Below are 23,701 nucleotides of genomic sequence, written 5' to 3'. Positions count from 1 at the left end.
TCATTCCCCTCCCCAAGATGTCCCTCCCCCTGTGCCTGGTTACCCTCTTCCTCCTCAGGATGTCCCTTCCACCCATCCTCCCCATCCTCCCTGTTCCACTTCCCCCATCCCCTCCATCCCACCCTCCCTGCAATGTTCCTTCCCTGTCCTGTCCCACTTCCCTCTCCCACCATCCCACCCCACCTCCCACATTCCCCTCACTGTGATGTTCCTTTCTCCCCATCCTCCCTGTTCTGCTCTCCAGGATGTCTCTCCCTTTGTACCCCTCATCCCTGAGGAATCCTTTCTCCCCATCCTCCTCCCCAGTGTCTCCACCCCTCCTGGTTCAGTCCCTGCCATGACATCCACCTGTGGGTCCCTGTCTTCTCCCAAGGGCTGGGTGCCGGCGCAGGATGTAAGCCAGGATGGCGCGGGCCACCCCTGGCACTGTCTGGTTGCCACGGAGTGGGAAGTTGGTGGCCCGAAGGTGGCTCTCGAGACGCTGGAGCAGGGATCCACTGTATGTGGACAGCCGGGCCACCAGGTCCTGCAGGGAGGGGATGCCTGGGGACAGTGGGGGCCATGGGGACACTGGGGACCATGGGGGTGGAGTGGATCCTGGAAACATTGGGGACTCTGGGGACCCCGGAAGCTCTGGGAACTCTGGGGACAATGGGGACTCTGGGGACGCTGGTGACACTGAGAAATCTTGTGACACTGATGACCCTGGGAATTCTGATGGTGCTGGTGACTCTGGGGACTCTGGTGACATTGATGATCTCGGGGGTGCTGGGGATCCCAGGGACCCTCGAGCTACTGGGGATGCTGGAACCTTGGGGGATGCTGGTGATCCCAAAAACCCGGGTGATCCCAAGGACAAGTCTGGTGATATTGGTGACACTGGTGACCCTGGGGGCCCCAGTGACCCTGGGGATCCTGGGGACTCTGGGGGTCCTCGGGCTGATGGTGCCACTGCTGGGGACCCCAGGGAGCCCTGAGGCGATGCCGGGGACCCCTCATAGTGTGGCACAGATGGGATGAGTGCTGTGGAGGAAAGGGGACCCACGTCATCAATCCATCCCAGAGAGTCCCTGGGGGACATCCCTGTCCCCATCCCTGCGCCATCCCCACCCTGCCCCTATGTCCCTGTTCCCCCTGTATCCATGCCCATGCTTCCCCTATCCCTGTTCTCCTGTCATCCCTGTTCCCATCCTTGCCCCTACCCCCTTGTCCATGCCATCGCTGTCCCCAACCCCATCCTTGTGCCATCCCATCTCTGTTCAACACCACACTGTGACACCATCCCTGTGCCATTCCCACCTGCACTGGGTCATCCATCCCACTCCTGTGCCATTCCTGACCACACTTCTGGGCTGTCCCCTTGACTGTGACACTGTGCTATCACTGTCCCCATGCCCCTCATCCCTGTCCCCATGCCCATGCCAGCCCCATCCCCATCCTTGTCCCTTTGCTATTCCTGCCCCCATGGTGACCCCATGTCATCACTGTCCCCATCCCTGTGCCATCCCCATTCCCATTCTCATCTGTATACCACCCTGTCCCTGTCCCTGTCCCCATGCCACCCACTGTCCCCACTCCTGTCCTTCCATCCCCACTTCCATTCCTGTCCCTGCTGTGTTCCTAACTCCATCTCTACGCCCCTTGCCTTGTCCCCAGGTGCCACCACCTCTGCACAGCTGCAGGACCCCAGGTCCTCTCCATCCTCCTCCCCATGCCATTCCCACCCTCACCCCTGTCCCTGTTGTCCCACCCCCTTCCCTGTTCCCACAGCATTCCCAGGCGTCCCTTTGGTGTCCCCAAGTGTTCCCACCTGTGCGCAGACGCAGGACCCCGGGTGCCCCTAGATGCGGCCCCCGCCGGGCTTGGACCAGCAGCTCGAAGGGGTGGCCTGGGGACAGCCCTGTCACTGAGAAGGCGACAGCAGAGCTGGGCAGTTCATGCGTTGTCATGGCCACAGGGTCATCCTGAGGATGGAGACAGTATGAGGGGATGGGGGCAGAAAACATGGGGACATCAGGGGTAGACACTGGGGACACCTTAGGAACTTCAGGGACACCTTGGAGATGTGTCAGGAACATATTGAGGACACAGTGTGGCAACTCATCGGGGATGTGTTGGGACATACATCGGGGACACCATTAGAACACATTGGGAACATGGGGGAGACACAATAGGGAACACTGGGGACAAATTGGACACAGGTTGAGGACACCATGGGACACACTGGGGTCATGCTGGGGTCACACCTGTGGGTCCCATCTTCCCCAGTGCTGGGGAGATGCATTGGGCACATATTTGGGACACACTGGGGGGGCTTATGGGGGACATACTTGGAACACGTAGGGGATACCATTGAGGAGACCATGGGGACACATGGGGATGATTTGGGGACATATTGGGGTCATCCAACTGTGTCCACACAGGTGGCAGTAGGGTCTTCCCCCTTCCACATCCCTGTTCCCCTGTGTGTCCCCTCCTGTCCCTGTCCCATTCCCATACCCCCACCCCCATGTCCCCTGTGTCCCCACTCACCAGAGGGACAAGTGTCACCCGGTAGCCATCAGGAGGAACCAGGGGCTGGGGCCAGGTGATGCGCAGGGATGTTGGGGTGCGGGAGGCCAAGCGTGGTGTTACCCAGGGCACCTCTGAGAGAACAGTGCAGGGACACCATGGGGACACCAGGGGACACCCATGAGATGGGGATTCCCTGGGATGGCGACACCCTGGGGACACCACGGGGACAACCCTGGGATGGGGCATCTAGGAGATGGGGACATCCTGGGAACACCCTAGGACATACTGGGGATACACTAGGAACACAAAAAGATGGACACACTCAGGGATGGGGCACTGGGAGGCTCTGAGGGGCACTACGAGTGGCACACAGGGACATTTGGGGTCACACTGAGGCGGCATGAGAACCCCCCCATGGATGGGGAGAGAAGTGGGGATCTGTTGGGAGCACTGGGATGGGAGCACTGGAGGAACTCTGAAGGGCACTGGGGAACAGCTGGGTATGCATTGGTGTCACAGTAGGGAGGGGAGAAGGGGGAGCACTGGGAGCGCTGAGCTGGTGTCACTGGGAAGTCACAGGAGAAACACTGGGGAGCACTGGGGAGCCACCGACCTCGCAGCAGAGTCCCCTCCCATCCAGGGGTACACGAGGGGGTGCCGCAGGGCAAGCACTGGGGGCATTGAGGTGGGGAAGATGGGAGGTCACGGAGGGCCACGGGGAGCACTGGGGGGCATTGAGGTGGGGTGGACGGGAGGTCACGGAGGGCTACTGGGAGCACTGGGGGGCATTGAGGTGGGACGGGAGGTCACGGAGGGCCATGGGGAGCACTGGGGGGGCATTGAGGTGGGGTGGGGAGGACGGGAGGTCACGGAGGGCTACTGGGAGCACTGGGGGGAATAGAGGTGGGGAAGATGGGAGGCCACAGAGGGCTACTGGGAGCACTGGGGGGCATTGAGGTGGGAGGGGAGGTCACGGAGGGCTACTGGGAGCACCGGGGGGCACTGAGGTGGGGAGGACGGGAGCTCACGGAGGGCCATGGGGAGCACTGGGGGGCATTGAGGTGGGAGGGGAGGTCACAGAGGGCTGCTGGGAGCACTGGGGGGCATTGAGGTGGGAGGGGAGGTCACGGAGGGCTACTGGGAGCACTGGGGGGCATTGAGGTGGGGCGGATGGGAGGTCACGGAGGGCTACTGGGAGCACTGGGGGGCATTGAGGTGGGACGGGAGGTCACGGAGGGCTACTGGGAGCACTGGGGGGCATTGAGGTGGGACGGGAGGCCACGGAGGGCTATTGGGAGCACTGGGGGGCATTGAGGTGGGGAGGACGGGAGGTCACGGAGGGCTGCTGGGAGCACTGGGGGGCATTGAGGTGGGAGGGGAGGTCATGGAGGGCTACTGGGAGCACTGGGGGGCATTGAGGTGGGGAGGACGGGAGCTCACGGAGGGCTACTGGGAGCACTGGGGGGCATTGGGGTGGGATGGGAGGTCACGGAGGGCCATGGGGAGCACTGGGGGGCATTGAGGTGGGGAGGACCGGAGGTCACGGAGGTCCATGGGGAGCACTGGGGGGCATTGAGGTGGGACGGGAGCTCACGGAGGGCTACTGGGAGCACTGGGGGGCATTGAGGTGGGGAGGACCGGAGGTCACGGAGGGCCACGGGGAGCACTGGGGGGCACTGGGACGCACCGATGTCGCAGCGGGCCCCGCCCCAGCCCGGGCTGCAGGCGGGGGTGGCGCAGTCGGGGCCGCTGAAGCCCGGGAAGCAGCGGCAGCGCCCCCTCTCGCACCGGCCCTGGTCACTGCAGCCGCGCGGGCACGCGGGGGGCGGGGCCGGGGGCGGGGCCTCGGCCGAGGGGGCGGGGCAGGCGCAGCCGCCGCCGGCAGGGGGCGCACAGAGCTGCACCGACCGACCTGGGGGGACACGGGAGTGACCATCAGTGACCCCCAGTGACCCCACCACAATGACCCCCCCCCAATGACCCCACCCCAATGATCCCCCGGTGACACCCCCAATGACACCCCCAGTGATACCCCCAGTGACCCCCCCACAATGACCCCCCCCAATGACCCCACCTTAATGATCCCCTAGGTGACACCCCCAGTGATCCCCCCAGTGACCCCTCCAGTGACCCCCCCAATGACCCCCCCAATAACCCCACCCCAATGATCCCCCGGTGACACCCCCAATGACACCCCCAGTGATATCCCCAGTGACCCCCCCACAATGACCCCCCCCAATGACCCCACCCCAATGATCCCCTAGGTGACACCCCCAGTGATCCCCCCCAGTGACCCCTCCAGTGACCCCCCCAATGACCCCCCTAATGACCCCACCCCAATGATCCTCCTGGTGACACCCCCAGTGATCCCCCCAGTGACCCCCCCAATGACCCCCCTAATGACCCCACCCCAATGATCCTCCTGGTGACACCCCCAGTGATCCCCCCAGTGACCCCCTCCAGTGACCACCCCAATGACTCCCCCAATGACCCCACCACAATGATCCCCCGATGACACCCTCAGTGACCCCCCCCAGTGACACCCCCCCCAATGACCCCCCAACGACCCCCCAGTGACCCCTCCAGTGACCCTCCCCAGTGATCCCCCCAATGACCCCCACAATGATCCCCCCGGTGACACCCCCAGTGACCCCACCCCAATGATCCTCCTGGTGACACCCCCAGTGATCCCCCCAGTTACCCCCACCAGTGACACCCCCAATGACCCCACCCCAATGATTCTCCTGGTGACACCCCCAGTGATCCCCCCAGTGACCCCCCCAATGACCCCCCAGAGTGACCCCCCAGTGACCCCCCCAGTGACACCCTCAGTGGCTCCCCCAATGATCCCCCCAATGATTCCCCGAGTGACCCCCCCCCAGTGATCCCCCCAATGACACCCCCAGTGAACCCCCCAGTGACCGCCCCAGTGATCCCCCCAGTGACCCCCCCCAATGATGCCCCCGGTGACACCCCCAATGACCCCTCCAGTGACCGCCCCAGTGGCCCCCCCAATGACACCCCAACGACCCCCCAGTGACTTCCCCCAATGACCCCCACCAGTAACACCCCCAATGACCCCCCCCAGTGACCCTCCCTAATGATTCCCCCTGTGACACCCACAGTGATTCCCACCAGTGATCCCCCCTGTGCCCCCGCCAGTGACATCCCCAATGATCCCCCTGGTGACACCTCCAGTGACCCCCCTAGTGACACCCCCAATGATCTCCCCAGTGATCCCCACCAGTGATCCCCCCAGTGACATCACAAATGATCCCCCCAGTGACCCCCCCAATGACCCCCCCAGTGACACCCCCAGTGACCGCCTTAGTGACCTCCCACTGACCCTCACTGACCCTGGCAGTGACACCCCACTGACCCCCAACTGGACCCCACTGACACCCCCAGTGACCCCAAGGACCATCATGACCCCAGTGTCCCCACCTCAGTGACCCCCAATGAGCCCCCCACTGACTCCCCAATGTCCCCAAGGACCCTCGATGTCCCCCCGTCCTTCATTCTCCCTTGCCCCCTGTGTCCCCTCCATGTCACCAACCTCTGTTACCTGTCCCAGCCTAGGCTTCTGCCATGTCCCCTCACTGTCCCTACGAGCCCCAAGTTCCCCCCATGTCACCTATGTCCCCCTACCCTCCACGTGCTCCCCTGTCCCAGCCTGAGGCTTCCCCGGGCTGTCCCTCCTTGTCCCCTGTTACCTGTCCCGGCCTGGGGTCCCCCCGTGTCCCCACAGTGTCCCCTCAGTGCCCGCACGTGTCCCTCGAGCTCCCGCAGCCTCCTCAGCACATCCGCCAGGGCTGCCCCACACGTCTCGGAGGGGGACTCGGGGGAAGACGCGGCAGGGGACACTGAGGGGGACACTGAGGGGGACACTGAGGGGGACACTGCCTCCCCCCGCAGCGCCAGCGCCAGCAGAAGAAGCCGCAGTTCCAGGGTCATCGGCATCGTCCTGGGGGAAAACGGGGACATCGGGATACGCAGAGGCAGCCACAGGTGAACGCGGACATCGTGGAGAGACACAGCGACAACCGTGGGGACAACCACGGGGGGGACACAGGCACACGTGGGGGGGCACGCGGGACATTTATGGGAACAACCAGGGCTGTTCAGGAACATCCATGGGGACATCCATGGGGAGACACAGGCACCGATAAGGGACATAGGGACAGCTGTGGGGACGTCCAAGGCAAAGAAGGCACCGGGAGGATGTGGAGACACCGTGGGACACACAAGGGACACACATGAAACACAGGGAACACCCATGGGGGGACGCAGGGGGACAGGGACGTCTTGGGGGACACCCACGGTGACACAGAGGGGTAAGAGAGACACCCATAGGGGACACCCAGACACACGGGGGACACCGCTGGGGACATCTCCAGGGATACATGCACACCGGTAGGGGACACAGGAACATCTCTGGGGACACCTGAGGGACACAGGGACACACACGAGGGGGGCACAGGGGGACCCATGGCGACACAAGGACAGCTGTGGGGACATGAAAGACACCTGGGGGACATTCCTGGAGACACACAGACACCCCAAACCACAGCAACCTGTAACCCCCAGTGACTCTCCAGTAACTCCCAGTGACTCCCAGTCCTCCTCAGCCCCCAATCCCCACAGTTCCCCCAGAGCTGCCAGTGCCCCCCGTTTGCCCCAGTGCAACCCAATTCCTCCAGTCTCCCACAGTGCCTCCCAGTTCCCCCCAGTACCTTCTCAGCCTCCCCCAGTGACCCCACGGCTCCCCCCAGTCCCTCCTCGTTCCCACAGTGCCTCCAGTTCCCCCCTTCCCTCCCAGTCCCTCCCAGTCCCTCCCAGTCCCTTCAGTTCTCCCAATACTCCCCGGTCCCCCCAATGCCCCCAGTTCCCCCCAGTTTCTCCCAGTTTATCTCAGTGCCCCCCCAGACCTGCCCAGTTCTCCCAAGCCCCGCCCAGTCACCCACCAGTGACCCCAGTTTCCCCAGTCCCTCCTGTGCCCCCCAGCGACCCCCCAGTCCCCCCAGTTGCCCCAGCACCTCCGGCCGGTCCCGCTGCGCTCTCGCTCTGGGTCGGGCGGGGTGGCCCGTGGGGGGCGGGGCCGGGGGCGGGGCCGGGGCCCCTCCCTCCCCACCCCCCCAGGGGAGCCGCCCCCGCCCGTGTTTGGGGCGTCGCCATGGAAACCAAACAACTGAGATGGAAGGGCTCCCAGTACTCCCAGTGACACCAGTAACGTGCCTCAGACTGACCCCCAGCTCACAAGAACCCTGGCACAGTCCACCCCAGTGCTCCCAGTGGCACCAGTAAAACCACTAACACAGCACAGTCCACCCCAGTGCTCTCAGTAGAGTAGGACCTGTCCCACACCTCATCCCAGTGCTCCCAGGAGCACCAGTAACACCAGACAGTTCATCCCAGTGCCCCCAATAGGAGCCGTAACCCCAGTGCCACCTACGCTCCAGCCCCCAGTGCTCCCAGTAACACCAGTAACATGGCATAGCATGACCCGTGGTTCCCAGTACCACTCGTATGACCCATCCCAGTGCTCCCAGTAACACCAGTAACATGGCATAGCATGACCCATGGCTCCCTGTACCACTAGTATGACCCATCCCAGTGCTCCCAGTAACACCAGTATAGCTTGCACCAGTGCTCCCAGCGCTCCCCAGTGTGGCACAGCACACCACAGTCCTCCCAGTAACACCAGTAAGGCCCAATCCAGTGACACCAGCAACCCCCAAAACCCCAGCAAGCTTAACCCATGACTCCCAGTAACACATCCTGATGCTCCCAGTGGCACCAGTAACATGGCACAGTCCACCCCAGTCCTCCCAGTTACACCAGTATAGTCTGTCCAAATGCTCTCAGTAACACCAATAACGTGGCACAGCCCAACCCAGGGCTCCCAGTAACACCAGTATAGCTCATCCCAGTGCTCCCAGTGCCCCAGCACAACCCCTCCCAGTGCTCCCAGTCCGGGCGTGGCCGTGACTCACTGCCCCGGCTGCAACAACAACAGCGGCGGGGGGGGCTCCTGGTACCCCCCAAAAGGCCGGGAGGGAGGGGCGGAGGTGGGCGGGAGCAGAGTGGGGGGAGCACCCCGTGTTCCCCCGATGTCTGACACTGCTCCTTCCCCTTTCTCCCCTCCGTGTCCCCCCCACCGCGTGTCGCCCCCGCCCCCGCCAAGGAATTTTCTCCATCAACACGATGAGGTCATGGGGGGGGGAGGGGTGGCGGGGCCCCGCCGGGGGGGGGTCCCGGCCCCAGCCCCACTCCCGACGCCTTTATTGCTCGATTTATCGATTTCTTGATGTACAGATTTGTAGATTTATCGCTTGATTTCACATTCGGTCACTGTCACAGCCCTGGCCCCGAAGTCACCCTCTCCCCCACGGTGTCCCCATGTCCCCACTGCCCCTCCTCCTTCAGCGTCCTCACCCCTGTTCTCACAGTCTCCATCCCCGTGTCCCCCTCCCAGCCCTAGTCGTCCCCCTCCCCATCCCCAGTGTCCCCAGTGTCCCCCGCTGTCCCCCACGGGAGGGTCCTTAACTCCCCGGGGGTCCCCAGCTCCCGCAGCCGTCCCCCCTCCAGCAGGGCCACCCTCGGAGCCCGTTGGGCCAGGGCCACCCGCCCGGTCACCAGCAGCACTGCCGGCCTCTCCCCTGCCCCAGGAGCGCCGGGACACAGCAGCTCCTGCTCCACCTGCGGGGACACACGAGGACACGGGGAACACGGTGGAGATCGGGGACATGGGGGTGTCAGGGGACCCCAGGGTGGAGAGCATAGTGAGGGACCTGGGGCGTGGGGACATGTGGACCCAGAGGACATCGGGATCAAGGGGACTCTAGGATTGGGACAAAGACCCAGATGTGAGGATGTGGGGACCCAGGGTACACAGGGCAGGGTCCTGGGGGATTTCATGGCCCAGGGGACCCAGGGGACCCCAGGGGACATGGGGGTCAGCAACCAAGGGGACACAGGGAGTGGGAACAGAGGGGATGCAGAGCACTTAGGGGGTGGGGACCCAGGGGACACGAGGCACATGGGGGACACAAGGATAGGGGACCCAAAGGACATGGGGAGTGGGAACCCAGAGAACATGGGGACAAGGAAGGCACCTAGGGGATGCACAGGGACCAAAGGGACCCAGGGGCAGGGACCCAGGGAATGTGGTGACCTAAGAGACCCCAGGGGACATGGTAATCCAGGGGACACGGGGCACACGGGGGACATGAGGACTGGGGGACCCAGGGGACCCAGGGGATAGGGCCATGGGACACAGGGACAGGGCTGTGACCTACCTTGCGCTGGGTCATGGGGTCGAGTGCCCGCGTGGGCTCATCCAGCACCAGCACTTGGGGGTTCCTGAGCAGGGCCCGGGCCAGCGCCACTCCTTGTGCCTGCCCCCCTGAAAGCTGCATCCCCCGTGGGCCCACCTCTGGGGACAGAGGGGACACCGTGGGAACACCACAAGGACACCGTGGGACACCACGGGGACATCGTGTGGACACTCTGGGGAGCTGCACCCACTGTGCACCTGCGTCTCCGGGGACAGCGAGGGGACAAGGAGGAGGCAGAGAGGGGATACCGAAGGGACACCGTGGGGAATTGGGAGCAAGCAGAGAATGGACAGCGAGGTGACAATGGGACACTGTGGTGACGGCATGGGTACACTGAGGGGACACACATGTTTGGGAGGCACTGGGGACATGCTAGGAAGCTAGACCCTCTGCACCCCCAGCTCTGGGGTGCACAGGGAGAACAGAGATGGGACAGTGAGGGGACAGTGAGGAAGCAGAGAGGACATGGAGGGGAGACCCTGGGGACACCATGGGGACAACCAGGGAGCAGTGAGGGAACAGAAGGAATATAGTGGGGAGACCATGGGGACATTATAGACACCTTGGGGATGGTGAGGTGACACCGTGGGAACAGCAGGGGACACTATGGGGATACTATGGGGACATCATGGGGTCTCGATGGGGACAAACTGAAGAGACCAAGGGGACACTTTGGACACATTATTGGGACACTTTAGGACATCTTTGGAACACACTGGGGACACTACAGGGGGAGCATGGGAACACTTGCTGTACCTGTGTCATAGCCATGCGGCAGCTGCTTGGCCCAAGTGTGCACCCCCACCCGCTGTGCCGCTGCCATCACCTGTGTCCCCTCCTTGTGGCCCCAGCCCAGCATGATGTTGGCGCTGAGAGAGCGGGACAAGAGGGACAGGCGCTGCAGGACACCAGCAACCTGCGGGCACAGGGGACATGAGAGAACACAGGACCACACAGGGATTTGGCACAGGGGGACAAGGAGGGGACAAGTGGAGACATGGGGTGGTGGCAGGGTCATGGTGAGGCTGGCTGATAACATAGGGATGGCTGGGAGGAACTGTTTGGAACACATGAGTGACCTGGGGGTGGCAGTGAGGATGTGTTGAGGACACAGGGTGACACGGTGGTCATGGCTGTTGGGACAATGGGTGACCTGGGGGTAGCCATGGTAAACCCACTGGTGACACAGGGGTGGAACTGGGGACCCAGGTGACACAGAGGTGGAATTGGGGACCCAGGGGGTGGCACTGAGGCACCCACCAGTGACCCTGGGTAGTAGGGACCCATTTGGGGCACAGGAGTGACCTGGGGGTAGCAGGGGGGACCTGTTGAGGACCAGGGGCAGACCCAGGGGTGGCTGTGGGGGACAAGAGGCTGCCCGGGGTGGCCATGGGAACACACTGGACAGGTTTGGTGACAGGGGGATAGCAGCAGGGTATGGATGGTGACCGGTGGTGGTCCGGGGGTGGCCGGTGTGTGTCACCTGCTGTCGCAGAGCAGGGTCCGAGCTGGGGGTCAGGGGAATCCCGTTGAGCAGCACCGCCCCGCCCGCCAGGGGGCGCAGTCCCAGCGCCGCTGACACCAGCGAGCTCTTCCCGCCGCCAGGGGGCGCCAGCACGGCCACGACCTCCCCGGGGCGCAGCGACAGCGACACCCCCTGGTGGCAGGAACGGGAATCGCACCCGACGCCTCCCCATGTCCTTCGTGTCCCTCCGCGGCCCCAATGTCCCCCTGTGCCACCATCTCCCGTGTGCCCCTGTCCCATATCCCTGTGTGCCCCTGTCCCATATCCCCCCAAACCCCACTTTCCCCCATGTCCTCCCCATGTCCCTCATGTCCCTCCGCGGCCCCAATATTCCCCTGTGCCACCATCTCCCGTGTGCCCCTGTCCCATATCCCCTTGTGTCCCATATCCCCCCACAAACCCATGTTCCCCCATGTCCTCCCCATGTCCCACGTGTCCTTCCGGGGCCCCAATATCCCCCTGTGCCACCATGTCCCGTGTGCCCCTGTCCCATATCCCCCCCAAAGCCCACTTTCCTCCATGTCCTCCCCATGTCCCACGTGTCCCTCCGCGGCCCCAATATCCCCCTGTGCCACCATCTCCTGTGTGCCCCTGCCCCATATCCCCCCCAAAGCCCACTTTCCCCCATGTCCTCCCCATGTCCCTCGTGTCCCTCCGCGGCCCCAATATCCCCCTGTGCCACCATCTCCTGTGTGCCCCTGTCCCATATCCCCTTATGTCCCATATCCCCCCCAAAGCCCACATTCCCCCATGTCCTCCCCATGTCCCACGTGTCCCTCCGCGGCCCCAGTATCCCCCTGTGCCACCATCTCCCGTGTGCCCACATGTCTGCAATATCCCCTTGTGCCCCTGCCCCATATCCCCCCCAAAGCACACTTTCCCCCATGTCCTCCCCATGTCCCCAGTGTCCCCTTGTCCTCCCATGTTCACAATACCCCCATGTCTCCCCATGCCCCTGTGCCACCCATCACCTTGAGGACTGGCTCAGACCGCCCAGGGTACGACATCCAGACATCCTTGAGGCACAGGCCCTGAGTCCATGTGGTCTCATGGCCCTGGGGGGGGACAGGTGACGGTGGCCCCGCAGGTGCCACCGTCTTGGCCTGCTCCAGCAGTTCCAGGAGTGTCTCAGAGGAGCCAACGGCCTTGGCCAGGATCGGGAAGTAGTGGAGCACACCCTGGGGACATGGGCACATTAGGGACACAGGGACATGAGGAGGACACGTGGAGACATGAGGTGACATGGGGGAGCTATGGCATGGACTAGAGACATGGGAGGACTTGGGGGACACAAAGGACATTGGGGTACAGGAGACAGTGGGACATGGGGGGTGATGGGGACATGAGGGGACACTGGGGACATGGCAAAGCCTGGGGATGCATGGGGGCACAGGGGAACCTGGGGATAGGGAGAGGCACAGCCAGGTGGGGAATGGGGCTTGGGGGCATGGAGGGGACACAGCAGGGTTATGTTGGAGACTGGGGGGAAAAAACATGGCTGGGACAGACTGGGGACATGGGGAATGGGTATGGGGACATGGATGGGGACGCAGGGACACAGGGAGCTGGCAGGTGCACCCTGGGACATAAGTGGGGGAACCTGGGGACACAGGAGATAGGGACAGGAACATGGCCAGGAGAACTTGGGGACAACATTGGGAGGATGTAGGGACATGGGAACATGGGAATTGGACACGAGGGGGACACAGGACACAGGGAATGGGGTTGGGGACAGGAGAGGACACACTGGGGACATGTAGAGGACACACTCATCACCTTCACAGCGTTGATGAAGTGCAGCTGGCACATGAGGATGGTGACCAGATCCCCAGGGGTGACAGTCCCTGCAGCCACCAAGTATCCCCCCAAGAGGAGCAGCACCAACTTCAGGGCCAATGCAGGGAACTGGGGACACGGAACATGGACACAGGGTGTTAGTCCAGCCTCATGCTACTGTGTCCCTCAGCCCCAGGCCACCACGTCCCCTTCCCCAGGCCACCCATTCCCATGCCCCTCAGCCCCAGGCCACCATGTCTCTGTGTCCCCTGGCCCTTTACCACTGTGTCCCTGTTCCCCAGCCCCTGTCAACACCTCCCATCCCTGTGTCCCCATGCCCCTGTCCCCATGTCTTCATGCCCCCTGCCACCACATCCAACGTGACTTCCTGCTGCCACATCCCTGTGTCCCCTATTCCAATGCCACCACATTCCCATGCCCCCCAGCCCCCTGCCACCACGTGCCCTTGCCCCCAGCCCTGTGCCAACACATCCCCCGTTCCCACAGCACTGTTCCTCAGTTCCCAGTGCCCCCAGTATCCCCATGTCCCCGTACCCCGCTGGCCCAGCACCCAGCCGCATAGGCCAGCGCCTCCCTCTGCGCCAACTGATGTCCCTGGGCGAGGCGCTGCCAGACGCGCGCGGTGACACCGGCCTCGTGCCCGAAGGCCCGGATGGTCCCTATGGCCCCCAGTGACTCCAGGGCCAGTGCAGTGGTGCGGGCCTGTGCCTTCCGCACCTGCCGTGCCAGATCCTGGGGACACATGGGACAGGAGGTCACCCTGGGGTCACGGTGGGGACAAGGGGGGGCCACCATGGGAACACAGAGGGGCCACCTCAAGGATGGGGGGACGTGGGGTGGATGGAGGGGGACAGGGGATCACCACAGGGTCACCATGGGGTCACAGAGGTAACAGGAGGGTGACATCGGGGTCAGCACAGGGTGACCATGGGGTCATGCGGGGACAGGGAAGTCCCCTCGGGATCACCATGGGGATGGGTGGTGGGGGAACAGGGAGGAAATAAGGGACAGGAGGAGGTGACAGTGGGCATGGGGAGGTGACAACAGGCACAGGGAGGGGACAGGAAGGACCTGGAGTGAACTCAATGTGCAGGGAGGTGACAAGGGGTCCAGGGAGGAGACACTGGGGACAGGGAGGGGACACTGGGGGACAGGGAGGTGACAAGGCACACGGGGAGGCGACAGGGGCCCCTCACACCCCAAGTCCTCTCAGTACCTGTTCGATGCACCCGACGGTGTGTGGCAGCAGCACAAGGAGGGGCAGCGCCAGAAGGGTGAGCAGGGCCAGCACCGGGGACAGCCAGGCCACCATGGCTAGCAGTGACCCAGCCCGTGTCAACGCCCACAGCCCCGGCACCAGCACATCGGCCAGCGCTGAGTGCGCCGCCTCAGAGTCCCCTGTCACCCGCTCGGCCACCGCGCCTGGCGTGTCCCCCAGGCTGCCCCCCGGCCCGGGCACGTCCCCACGCAGCACTACAGCCACCGCACCGCGCTGGAGCCGGTCCCGAGCCCGTGTCAGCGCCACAGCTGCCAGGCTGTCACAGGCCAGCTCGGTGATGGCACTGCGGGGACAGCGGGGTCAGGGGGACATAGGGTCACCGGCACCTCGGGGTGTCCCCGTGGCTCCGGTGTCACCCACCTGCTGAGCCCCAGCAGCACAAGGGGCCACACGGCCGCTGTTGCATCCTTCTGTGTCACCTGGTCGGTGACTTGTCCCGTGAAGTATGGGGCAGCCACCTCACCTGTGGGGACACGGCATCAGGGTGGTGACCCCTGAACTGGGGGCTGAGGCCTGAAAATTGGATCCTGACCACTCCCCAAACTGGATGTTGAGTCCCAGATTGGATCCTGATTCGCCAAACTGGGTGCTCACTGCCTCTAAATGGGGTCCTGACCCACAAATTGGTTTCTGACCTCTGACCTCCCTTCAAATCAGATCCGGCCTCCCCCAAATTGGGTTCTGACCCCTCAAATTGGCCTTGCAACCCCCCATCGGGTCCTGCCCCCCGGTTACGTTCAAATCCTCCAAATAGGATCCTGAAGCCCCTCAAAGGGGTCCTGCCCCCCCTCAGGTCGGGGTCCCCCATACCGAGGGCAGAAGCCGACATCAGCCCCCCCACCAGCATCCAGCGCCCGCGCTCGGGGCCCAGCAGGGCCAGGAGCCGGCGTGTGGAGGGAGACAACATCCGGGCCAGGGGGGCCAGTGGGCCCTGGTGGGTCCTGCTGGGTCCTGCTGGGTTCTGCTGTGGTCCTGCTGGGTCCTGCTGTGTCCTGGTGTGGTCCTGCTGGGTTCTGCTGGGTCCTGGTGTGGTCCTGGTGTGGTCCTGCTGGGTCTGGCTGGGTCCTGCTGGGTCCTGCTGGGTCCTGGTGTGGTCCTGGTCCTGCTGGGTCCTGCTGGGTCCTGCTGGGTCCTGGTGTGGTCCTGCTGGGTTCTGCTGGGTCCTGGTGTAGTCCTGCTGGGTCCTGCTGTGTCCTGCTGGGTCCTGCTGGGTCCTGGTCCTGCTGGGTCCTGCTGGGTCCTGCTGGGTCCTGCTGGGTCCTGCTGTGGTCCTGGTCCTGCTGGGTCTGGCTGGGTCCTGCTGGGTCCTGCTGGGTCCTGCTGGGTCCTGGTGTGGTTCTGGTCCTGCTGGGTCCTGCTGGGTCCTGGTGTGGTCCTGCTGGGTCCTGCTGGGTCCTGGTGTGGTTCTGGTCCTGCTGGGTCCTGCTGGGTCCTGGTCCTGCTCCCGGTTGGTCCCGGTTCTTTTCGCGGTTGGTTCCGGAGGGTCCCGGAGGGTCAGTGCGGGTGCCGGTACTGCTCCCAGTATGTCCCAGTCCGGACCTTTTGAGTCCCGGGGGTTCCCGGTGTGATTGATGCCGCTCCAATCCGACCCAGTCCCTTTCCCGCCGCCGCCGCCTTTTCCCGGAAAGCCGAGGGGAATCCCCGGGCGTCCCGGCCTGACACAACCACGAATGACCGACTGTGATTGGTCAACGTGGAGGTGACGTCATCGGTTGCCAGGTAGAGGGAGCCGGAGCAGGTTGCGAGAGGAAAGGGGCGATGCCGTGAGGGGGCGGGGCCTGGGCGGGGTCTGGGCGGGGAGGGGCGGGGTCTGGGCGGGGAGAGGGCGGGGAGAGGGCGGGGAGAGGGCGGGGAGGGGCGGGGAGAGGGCTGGAGGGGCAGGGGCTCGAAAGTTAAATCGTAAAGGACCTTTTCTGGGAGCTACTGGGGGGCTGGACTGGGAGCACTGGTGTGGACTGGTGAGGACTGGTGAGTACCCTGGGCTGGACTGCAAACACTAACGTGCACTGGGGAGCTGAGAGGGTTGGACTGGGAGCACTGGTGTGGACTGGTGAGTGCCCTGAGCTGGACTGCAAACACTGATGTGCACTGGGGAGCTGAGAGGGTTGGACTGGGAGCACTGGTGTGGACTGGTGAGCTCAGGTGGCTAGAATGGTAGCGCCATGGTCTAGACTGGGACTGTTAGTGTTCAGGAACACATAATCATGGAATGATTATATGAATGATTATTAAGAGCTCTGGGTGTCAGGGGTACACATATCCAAGTCTGACCTGACTTCATTTTGAGCTGAACATGTTTTTATACTCTATTGTTACGCAACTTACATATTAATTATTAAACTTATATTGTTCTATTGTATGCATTGATTTTACTCAAGCATGGATTTCTCGTGGTCCCCCCAAAACCCCTAACGTATTTTCTCATGTTCTTTAAACAATAATTATATCTAATCACATCTAACAATTATATCATTTATCATATACTGATTACACAGAAGCAGTTTCACATGATTTTAGCAAGCACAAGGCCTAACATTTCCCAGGGCCTACTTTTAACACTTTTCCCAGGGCTTGCCAAGCCTAACTTTCTTTCTAACCCCCTGAATTTTCTATGATTTTAAAATCTTTTTACTATCAGGACCACTGGCATGGACAGGGTGCACTCCAGTCCTAACTGGTTTTAACTGGTGAGTTCACAGGCTGTTGATCATTTCCTGGAAGCCACACACGGAGCACTGGTCTGTACCGGCCCCGCCATGGCGCTGCCGCCTGCTGCTCTCCTGCCCGGGCTTCTGCTGGTGGCTGATGCCCTGGCACTGGTGTTACTGGTGCCACTGGTGCCGCTGCTGGCGCCGCTGGGTGTGGTGGGCCTGTGGCTCGAGGCCACCCTGCGCCTGCCCGTCCTGGCCGTGGCTACGTGGCTGCTGCTCCCACGCCGTCCGTCCGGAGCCACCGCGGCCGTTGTCACGGTCGCCGCCACCCCCGCGGCCTTCGGAACATTCCGGCACCTCCTGGGGCCACCCGGGGCTGGGCCAGTGCTGTTGGTGACCGCCTCCCCCGCCTGGCTCGGGGTCACCCACGCAGCTGTCACACTGGCCCTGCTGGCCTGGGCCGCGCCCCCGGCCCCTGGCGGTGTCCCCAAGACCTCTGGCGACGTTCCCAAGGCTCCTGGCACCATCTTGCGTGTTCTGGCACTGACCTGGGAGGAGCGGAACGTTCTCGGAGGTGCCTTCGTCTGCCTCGTGCTGGCAGCCATTGGTGGGTGACATGCGGTGACAGGTGCTGATGCCCCAAGTTTGGGCTCTGCAGCCCCAGATTTGGAACCCCCCAGTTTGGGACATGCCTCCACTCCCACCAAACTGGATGCTGGCCCCTAAAAATTGAGTGCTGAGCCCCTAAATAGATGATTTAGGCACCCTAAAATTGAATGGTGACCCCCCCTAAATTGGGAGTTGACTCCTTCAGTTGCATGCTGACCCTCCAAATTGGGTTCTGACTCTGCAAACTTGAGTGTTGACCTCCTAAAATTGGGTGCTGACCCTCAAACTTAGAGTCTGGTGCCCGAAAATGGATGTTGACCTCCAAGACATTGGGTCCTCATCTCCCATGTTTAGGTTTTGATTCTTAGAATTGTGTGCAGAACCCCCCAAAATGGGTACTGACCCCGTTAATTGGGTGCCAGCCCCCCACATTTGACAGTAAACCCCCAAAATTGGGTCCTGATCCCTTTAAATTGTCTCCTGCCTTTCCAAAATTAGATCCTCACTCCCCAAATTGGGTCCTGCCTTTCACAAATCAGGGTCCCCCTGTGTCACACCCATGGTGACACAGTCTCGGTGACACCCAGGGGAGACGTTGGGACCGTACGTCACTGGGAAGGTGCTGGATGCCATCAGGAGTGGGGACGGACTCACTGCTGGAGCTGTTGGGATGGTGGCAGCTGCTGGAGGTGCCAGGTGGGTTGCAGCGTTCCCAGGGCCTGTCCCAATGTGCCCAATGTCCCCGATGTCACCGTGTCCCTGTGTTCCTCCAGTGTGCTGTTTTCCGGGTGCCGTGGGGGGCTCTTCACGCTGTTGGAAGCTCGTCTCCATCAGAGGCTGAGCCTCCGGCTCTTCTCTCACCTGGTGCGTCAAGACCTGGACTTCTTTCAGGGAACGCCGGCAGGTAACAGGGCACGGCCCCGCCCCAGCCCACCTGACCCATCCCACCTATCCCGTCCCATCTCAACTATCCTATCACCCCAGTCCCCATCCCAGCATTCAGTCCCTTCCCTGTCCCATCCTATCCCATCTGTCTGTTATCCCATCCCACCATTCTATCCCCATCATTCCCATTCCCACCATCCCATTCCATCCTACTCCATCTTCCTGCCTTCATTCTATCCCAATGTCTCATCCTGTCCCAATCCCACTTTCCCATTCTATTCACTGTCCCCTCCCCATTATTCTCATTCCCATGCCCCCATCCCACTGCATGTCCCCATCATCCCACCATCCCCATCACCCCATCCCACGACCTCCATTCCCACAATCCCATCTCCACCATCCCATCCAATTCCACCCTGACCATCCCCATCCCCATAATCCCATCCCACTGGTCCCCATCACATCATCCCCATCCTTTCTCCATGATCCCAACCTCTTTTTCCACCCTGCAGCTGAGCTCTCGGCTCAGTTTTCCATGGAAGTGCCACGGGTGTGCAGGGCAGCACCGAGTGGAGCCAACCTGCTGTTCCGAAGCCTGGGAATGGCCCTGGTGGTGGGGGCGTTCATGTTTGCACTGGCACCGGGGCTGGCACTGCTGGCACTGCTGGAGCTGCCCTTTGGAATTGCTATCCACCGCATCCAGAGTGCCCGGGAACAGGTCAGGAATGCAGGAGGGAAAGAGTGGGAGGGGGACATGGACGTGGGGAAGGGGGGTGGGAGTGGTGGAATTGGGATGGAGGCCAGGGGAATGAGAGGATGGGGATGGGATGGGTTTGATGGAGAATGGAAAGGAAGATGATGGAGATGAAAATGATGGAATGAGAAGGGATAGAGACCAGGGGAATGGGATGGTGGGAATGCTGGCATGGGGGTAGAATGGAATGGTGGAGATGGGAGTGGTGTGGATGGGAACAGAAGGATGGGATAAGGTGGGGTGGTGGGGAAGGGACAGGATGGGATGGGATGATAAAACAGGGAAATGGGTTGGGATGGTGTGGGTTGGATGAGTTCCAGGAGGATGGGAGTGGGGATGAGGACAAGAGGAATGGGATGCTGGGAATGAGAATGGTGGGGATGGGATGACACAGTGGGGATGGGGATGGTGAGATTAGGACTGGGAGAATGGATAGGAATGGTGAGGGTGGGAGAGAGGGGTGTGGGATGCTGGGAATGCAATAGTGGGGATGCAATGGGTGTCGTGGGATGGGAATGTTGAGGGTGTGGATGGTGACCTGGGAAAGTTGGACACCCCCCAATGCTGCCACAGGCACTTCAGCGATCCATGCTGGAAGCATCTGCCCGGACAGCCTCGGGGGTGCAGGAATCTGTTGCTGCCATCGAGACAATCCGTATCTTCTCAGCGGAGGAGGAGGAGGAGAAGCAGCACAGCTGCAACCTGGCCAAGGAGCTGAGGCTGAAGGAACAGATGAATCTGGAGCTGGCATTCTTCACCCTTGTCCAGAGGGTCAGGGGGGACTGGGAATGGGAATGGGGACACCAGGGAATGGGGATACTGCGATCAGGGATGAGTACACTGGGAATGAGAACACTGGGACCAGGAATGGGAAACCAGCAGCTGAGATGAGGGCACTGAGAGCAGAATGGGGACACCAGGAATGGGGACACCAGAACAGGGACATTGGGATCAGAAATGGGCATGCCAGGAATGGGAATGGTGACATTAGAAAGCAGGATGGGGACACTGGGACAAAGGCTGGGAACATCAGGATCAGGAATGGGGACATCGAGAGTGAGATGGGGACACCAGGACTGGATTAAGGCAACCAGGAACAGGGATGAAGACACCAGAAGCGGGATGGGGACAGGCAGAATGGGGACACCAGGAGTGGGTTGGGGGCACCAGTATCCCTGTTCCCACCCACAGGTGCTCCAACTGACCATCCGGGTCCTGGTGCTCTTCCGAAGCCACCAGCAGCTCCGTGACGGATACATCACTCCTGGGGTCCTTGTCAGCTTCCTGCTGTACCAGGACACAGTTGGCAGCCATGTCCAGGTGATCCCATAGAATCCAGATGTCTGTCCATCCACCCATGCTTCTCTCCATCCCAGTGCCACCCATTTCCTTCTCCCCAGGTGCTACTCTACGGCTTCAATGAATTCCTGACCAAAGCAGCTGCCGGATGGAAGATCTGGGAATACCTGGATCGGGAAGCCACAGGGGATGTCGGGGGGGTGCAGAAGCCCCCAGAGCTTCAGGGCCATGTCACTTTTCAGAAAGTCACCTTCACGTATCCTGGGAATCCAGAGCATCCTGTGCTGAAGGTAGGTCTGGGGGGAGCTGGGGTTTCCCAGGATGAGAGCTCTGGCATCACCTGTCCCCCTTCCACAGGACGTGACCTTCGAGGTGCGTTCCGGGGAGGTGACAGCACTAGCGGGGTGCAATGGAAGCGGGAAGAGCACGGCTGTGGCACTGTTGGAGCGGCTGCGGGATCCCGGGAGTGGGAAGGTGCTTCTGGATGGGATCCCACTGCCAGAATATGAACACCAGTATCTGCACCAGAAGGTGGGGACAACAGAGACACTGGGAACACTGGGGATGGAATGGGGACATATGAGGACATGGGTGGGGACACTGAAATGGAACTGGGACCTGGGAAGAATGAGGAGCAGGAATGGGGACACTGGGAAGAGGAATGGGAACACTGGGAAATGGCATGGGTATGACAGGGATGGGATGGGGAAAGTGCGAGCTCAGGGGTGGGGACGCTAGGGACACAGATAGAGACTATGGGATCAGGGATGGAGACTATGGGGATGCCAATGTGGGATGGGGTCATGGAACAGGGATGGGAACACCAGGAGCATCACAGTCCTTGGGGCTGGGGCAGGTGGTGCTGGTGGAGCAGGATCCCATCCTATTTTCTGGAACGATCCGTGAAAACATCTTGCTGGGGCTGGAGCACTGCAAAGAGTCAGAGCTGCAGGAGGCCGCCACTGCTGCTGGAGCCATGGAATTCATCCAGGGACTGGAACAGGGCTGGGACACCGGTGAGAGACGGGAATCCTGGGGTCTGTGGCTTCATCCTGGGGGTGGAGTGGGGCTGGGACACTAGTGAGAGCTGAGGGGATGGGGCATCCCTAGGATGCATCCCCCTGATCCTAGGATCCTCTGGCAGAGATGGGAGAGTGTGGTGGGTGGCAGATGGTGGGGTGTGGGAAGATCTCTAAGGTCAGATCCCACAGATCCCATGGGATTGCTTTTGCAGTGGTAAGGGAGTGTAGGGGGAAGTGTGGGACCTCTAGGTCTGGGATCCCACTGATCCCAGGATCCCCCCCAGAGGTGGGGGAGCACAGGGGGTGGGGAGAAGAGGGGAAACCCCAGGGCTGGATCCCACTGATCCCATGGGATTGCTCCTGCAGAGGTGGGGGAGCATGGGGAGCATCTGGCAGCAGGGGAGCGGCGCCGTGTGGCCCTGGCCCGGGCTCTGCTCCGGCGCCCGGCCGTCCTCATCCTTGACGAGGCACTGGATGATGGAGACGAGGGGGCGGTGAGTGGGGTAGGATGGAGGGGGTTGGTTGGGATAGGGGTGCAGTTGGTGAAAATGGGGTGTGATGGTATGGGAGTGGAAGGGTGGGATGGCTGGGATGGGGTGGTGGGATGGGGACTGGAGAGACAGGGGTGGTGGGAATAAGGGATAGTGGGATGGAGTGGGAATGATGTGACGAAGACAGGGATTGAATGGAGTGGTGTGGGTCAACAAGGTGGAGAAATAGGAGAGGATGGTAGGATGGGAATGGTGAGGATGGGATGGAGACCAGGGGTGTAGGATGGCAGGAAAATAGAATGAAGGGATGAAGACAAAGAGATTTGATAGGGTGGGTTGGGATGGGGTGGGAATGAAGGGGAAATGAATGCTGGGATGAGGACAGAGAGATGGAATATGATGGGGAGAGTTGGGGTCATGGGAGTAGGATAGGATGGGACAGTGGGGATGAGGATAATGTGAACAGGATGGGACAATGGGGATGGGATGGAGAACAGGGAAGTGGGATGGTAAAAATAGGATGATGGGATTTGGGTGGGACTGAGAGGAATGGGACAGTGGGGTTGGGTTGGTTGGGATTGGGTGGGATCAGATGGGACTGGGTAGGACTGAGTTGGATGGGATGGGATGAGGTTTCTTTGGCCCCAGGCACAGTGCTGGCTGCGCACGGGGCTGGCCCAGACTGTGCTGGTGGTGTCCCACCGGCCGCGGGTGCTGGATGCAGCCGATCACCTCGTGGTGCTGGAGCGTGGAGCCGTGGTGGAGACAGGAACACCAGCAGAGCTGCGGGAACGCTGTGGGGCCTACAGCCGTCTGCTCCTTGGAGGTGGCAGGACTGGGGGGCCCGAGGCCTCCAGCATGAGCAGTGAGAAGGGGGCTGCATCTGGCAGGGAATAAAGGGGAATTAGTCCCAGTGTCCCCATTCCTGGTGCTGGTGTCCCCAACCCACCCCTGGTGTCCCCAGTCAGTGTCCTGTGAATCCCTTATCCCCATGTCCTCTGGATCCCAACTCCATGTGTTGCCTTGGTCCCTGTGTCCCCCATGTCCACACTGTGTCCCCCAGGTCACCCTATTCCCTGGATCTCTGTGTCCCCTGTATCCTTCCCTGTACTCCCCATGCGCAGATCACTTGTATCCAAGCCCCGTGATGTCCCCATGATTCCTGGTCCCCATGTCCCCCATGTCTGCTCCTGGACATGGGACAGAGTGGGAAATAAATCCCAAGGGATGGATGTGGGTGTGGGTGTCATATCCTCATCCCACTCCTGCTGAGCCCACTCCAAACTCCTGGTGTTCCCAATCCTTTCCCAGTGTCCCCATCCGTATCCCCAGTGTCTTCATCCCAGTTCCCCATGTCCCCTTTTCTATTCCTGTTTTCCAGAGAGGAGCTGCTGTGCACTGGAGAAGGGAACTGGGATTTATTATCCAAACCAGGGTATTTTCACATCAGAATTAGAACATTTGGAATAATTGTAATTCTTGTGTTTAAAACATGGGAAAACAGGAAATCAATCTGTTGGGAGAAGCTGCTGTGTGAT

General features: G+C 61.6%; 3 protein-coding genes across 19 annotated transcripts in view; 1 reads left to right on the top strand and 2 right to left on the bottom strand.

The window, feature by feature from the left end:
* Positions 1-7,593, bottom strand: part of LOC131591014 (tenascin-X-like) — a 34,818-nt gene extending 27,225 nt beyond the window's left edge. For 5 of the 10 annotated variants that reach the window (XM_058861431.1, XM_058861437.1, XM_058861436.1 and 2 more), the window contains exons 1-5: positions 6,228-7,216; positions 4,202-4,426; positions 2,533-2,645; positions 1,811-1,964; positions 349-1,023 (exon numbers count right to left, since the gene is read on the bottom strand). In XM_058861431.1, coding sequence (XP_058717414.1) covers positions 349-1,023; positions 1,811-1,964; positions 2,533-2,645; positions 4,202-4,426; positions 6,228-7,032 — 1,972 coding nt within the window. In that variant the 5' untranslated portion in view covers positions 7,033-7,216. Of the gene's footprint in view, positions 1-348; positions 1,024-1,810; positions 1,965-2,532; positions 2,646-4,201; positions 4,427-6,227; positions 7,218-7,550 lie in introns of those variants that run through there. The other 5 variants (XM_058861440.1, XM_058861441.1, XM_058861432.1 and 2 more) reach the window with 3 other exon arrangements.
* A 1,142-nt stretch (positions 7,594-8,735) lies between these two features.
* LOC131591022 (antigen peptide transporter 1-like) lies at positions 8,736-16,094 on the bottom strand. 6 transcript variants are annotated; one of them, XM_058861454.1, is made up of 12 exons: positions 15,820-16,094; positions 15,614-15,629; positions 15,263-15,372; positions 14,813-14,915; positions 14,390-14,735; positions 13,708-13,905; positions 13,153-13,281; positions 12,348-12,554; positions 11,335-11,508; positions 10,608-10,767; positions 9,813-9,949; positions 8,736-9,213 (listed from the first exon to the last, which is right to left on the bottom strand). In XM_058861454.1, the coding sequence occupies exons 3-12, from the start codon at positions 15,357-15,359 to the stop codon at positions 8,992-8,994; spliced, it is 1,773 nt and encodes a 590-aa protein (XP_058717437.1). In that variant the 5' UTR covers positions 15,360-15,372; positions 15,614-15,629; positions 15,820-16,094; the 3' UTR covers positions 8,736-8,991. The 6 variants fall into 6 exon arrangements, with proteins under 6 accessions (XP_058717437.1, XP_058717443.1, XP_058717441.1 ...); XM_058861460.1 differs by lacking the exon at positions 15,614-15,629 and adding an exon at positions 15,583-15,604 and having other exon boundaries at positions 15,739-15,936; XM_058861458.1 differs by lacking the exon at positions 15,820-16,094 and having other exon boundaries at positions 15,614-15,732.
* Positions 16,095-16,327: 233 nt separating this feature from the next.
* Positions 16,328-23,395, top strand: LOC131591019 (antigen peptide transporter 2-like). 3 transcript variants are annotated; one of them, XM_058861451.1, is made up of 12 exons: positions 16,328-16,410; positions 17,152-17,710; positions 18,300-18,408; positions 18,486-18,616; positions 19,110-19,315; positions 19,925-20,122; positions 20,543-20,671; positions 20,752-20,940; positions 21,008-21,181; positions 21,507-21,666; positions 22,039-22,166; positions 22,812-23,395. In XM_058861451.1, exons 2-12 carry the CDS (start codon positions 17,209-17,211, stop codon positions 23,058-23,060), a joined length of 2,175 nt encoding a protein of 724 aa, XP_058717434.1. In that variant the 5' UTR covers positions 16,328-16,410; positions 17,152-17,208; the 3' UTR covers positions 23,061-23,395. The 3 variants fall into 3 exon arrangements, with proteins under 3 accessions (XP_058717434.1, XP_058717435.1, XP_058717433.1); XM_058861452.1 differs by having other exon boundaries at positions 16,337-16,420; XM_058861450.1 differs by lacking the exon at positions 16,328-16,410 and adding an exon at positions 16,507-16,584.
* Positions 23,396-23,701: the final 306 nt, after the last annotated feature.

This window comes from Poecile atricapillus, chromosome 36 (genome assembly GCF_030490865.1).
Source record: "Poecile atricapillus isolate bPoeAtr1 chromosome 36, bPoeAtr1.hap1, whole genome shotgun sequence".
Taxonomy (NCBI): Eukaryota; Metazoa; Chordata; class Aves; order Passeriformes; family Paridae; genus Poecile; species Poecile atricapillus.
Note: the sequence above shows the minus strand (reverse complement) of the source record. Positions and strands in the feature narration are given on the sequence as shown.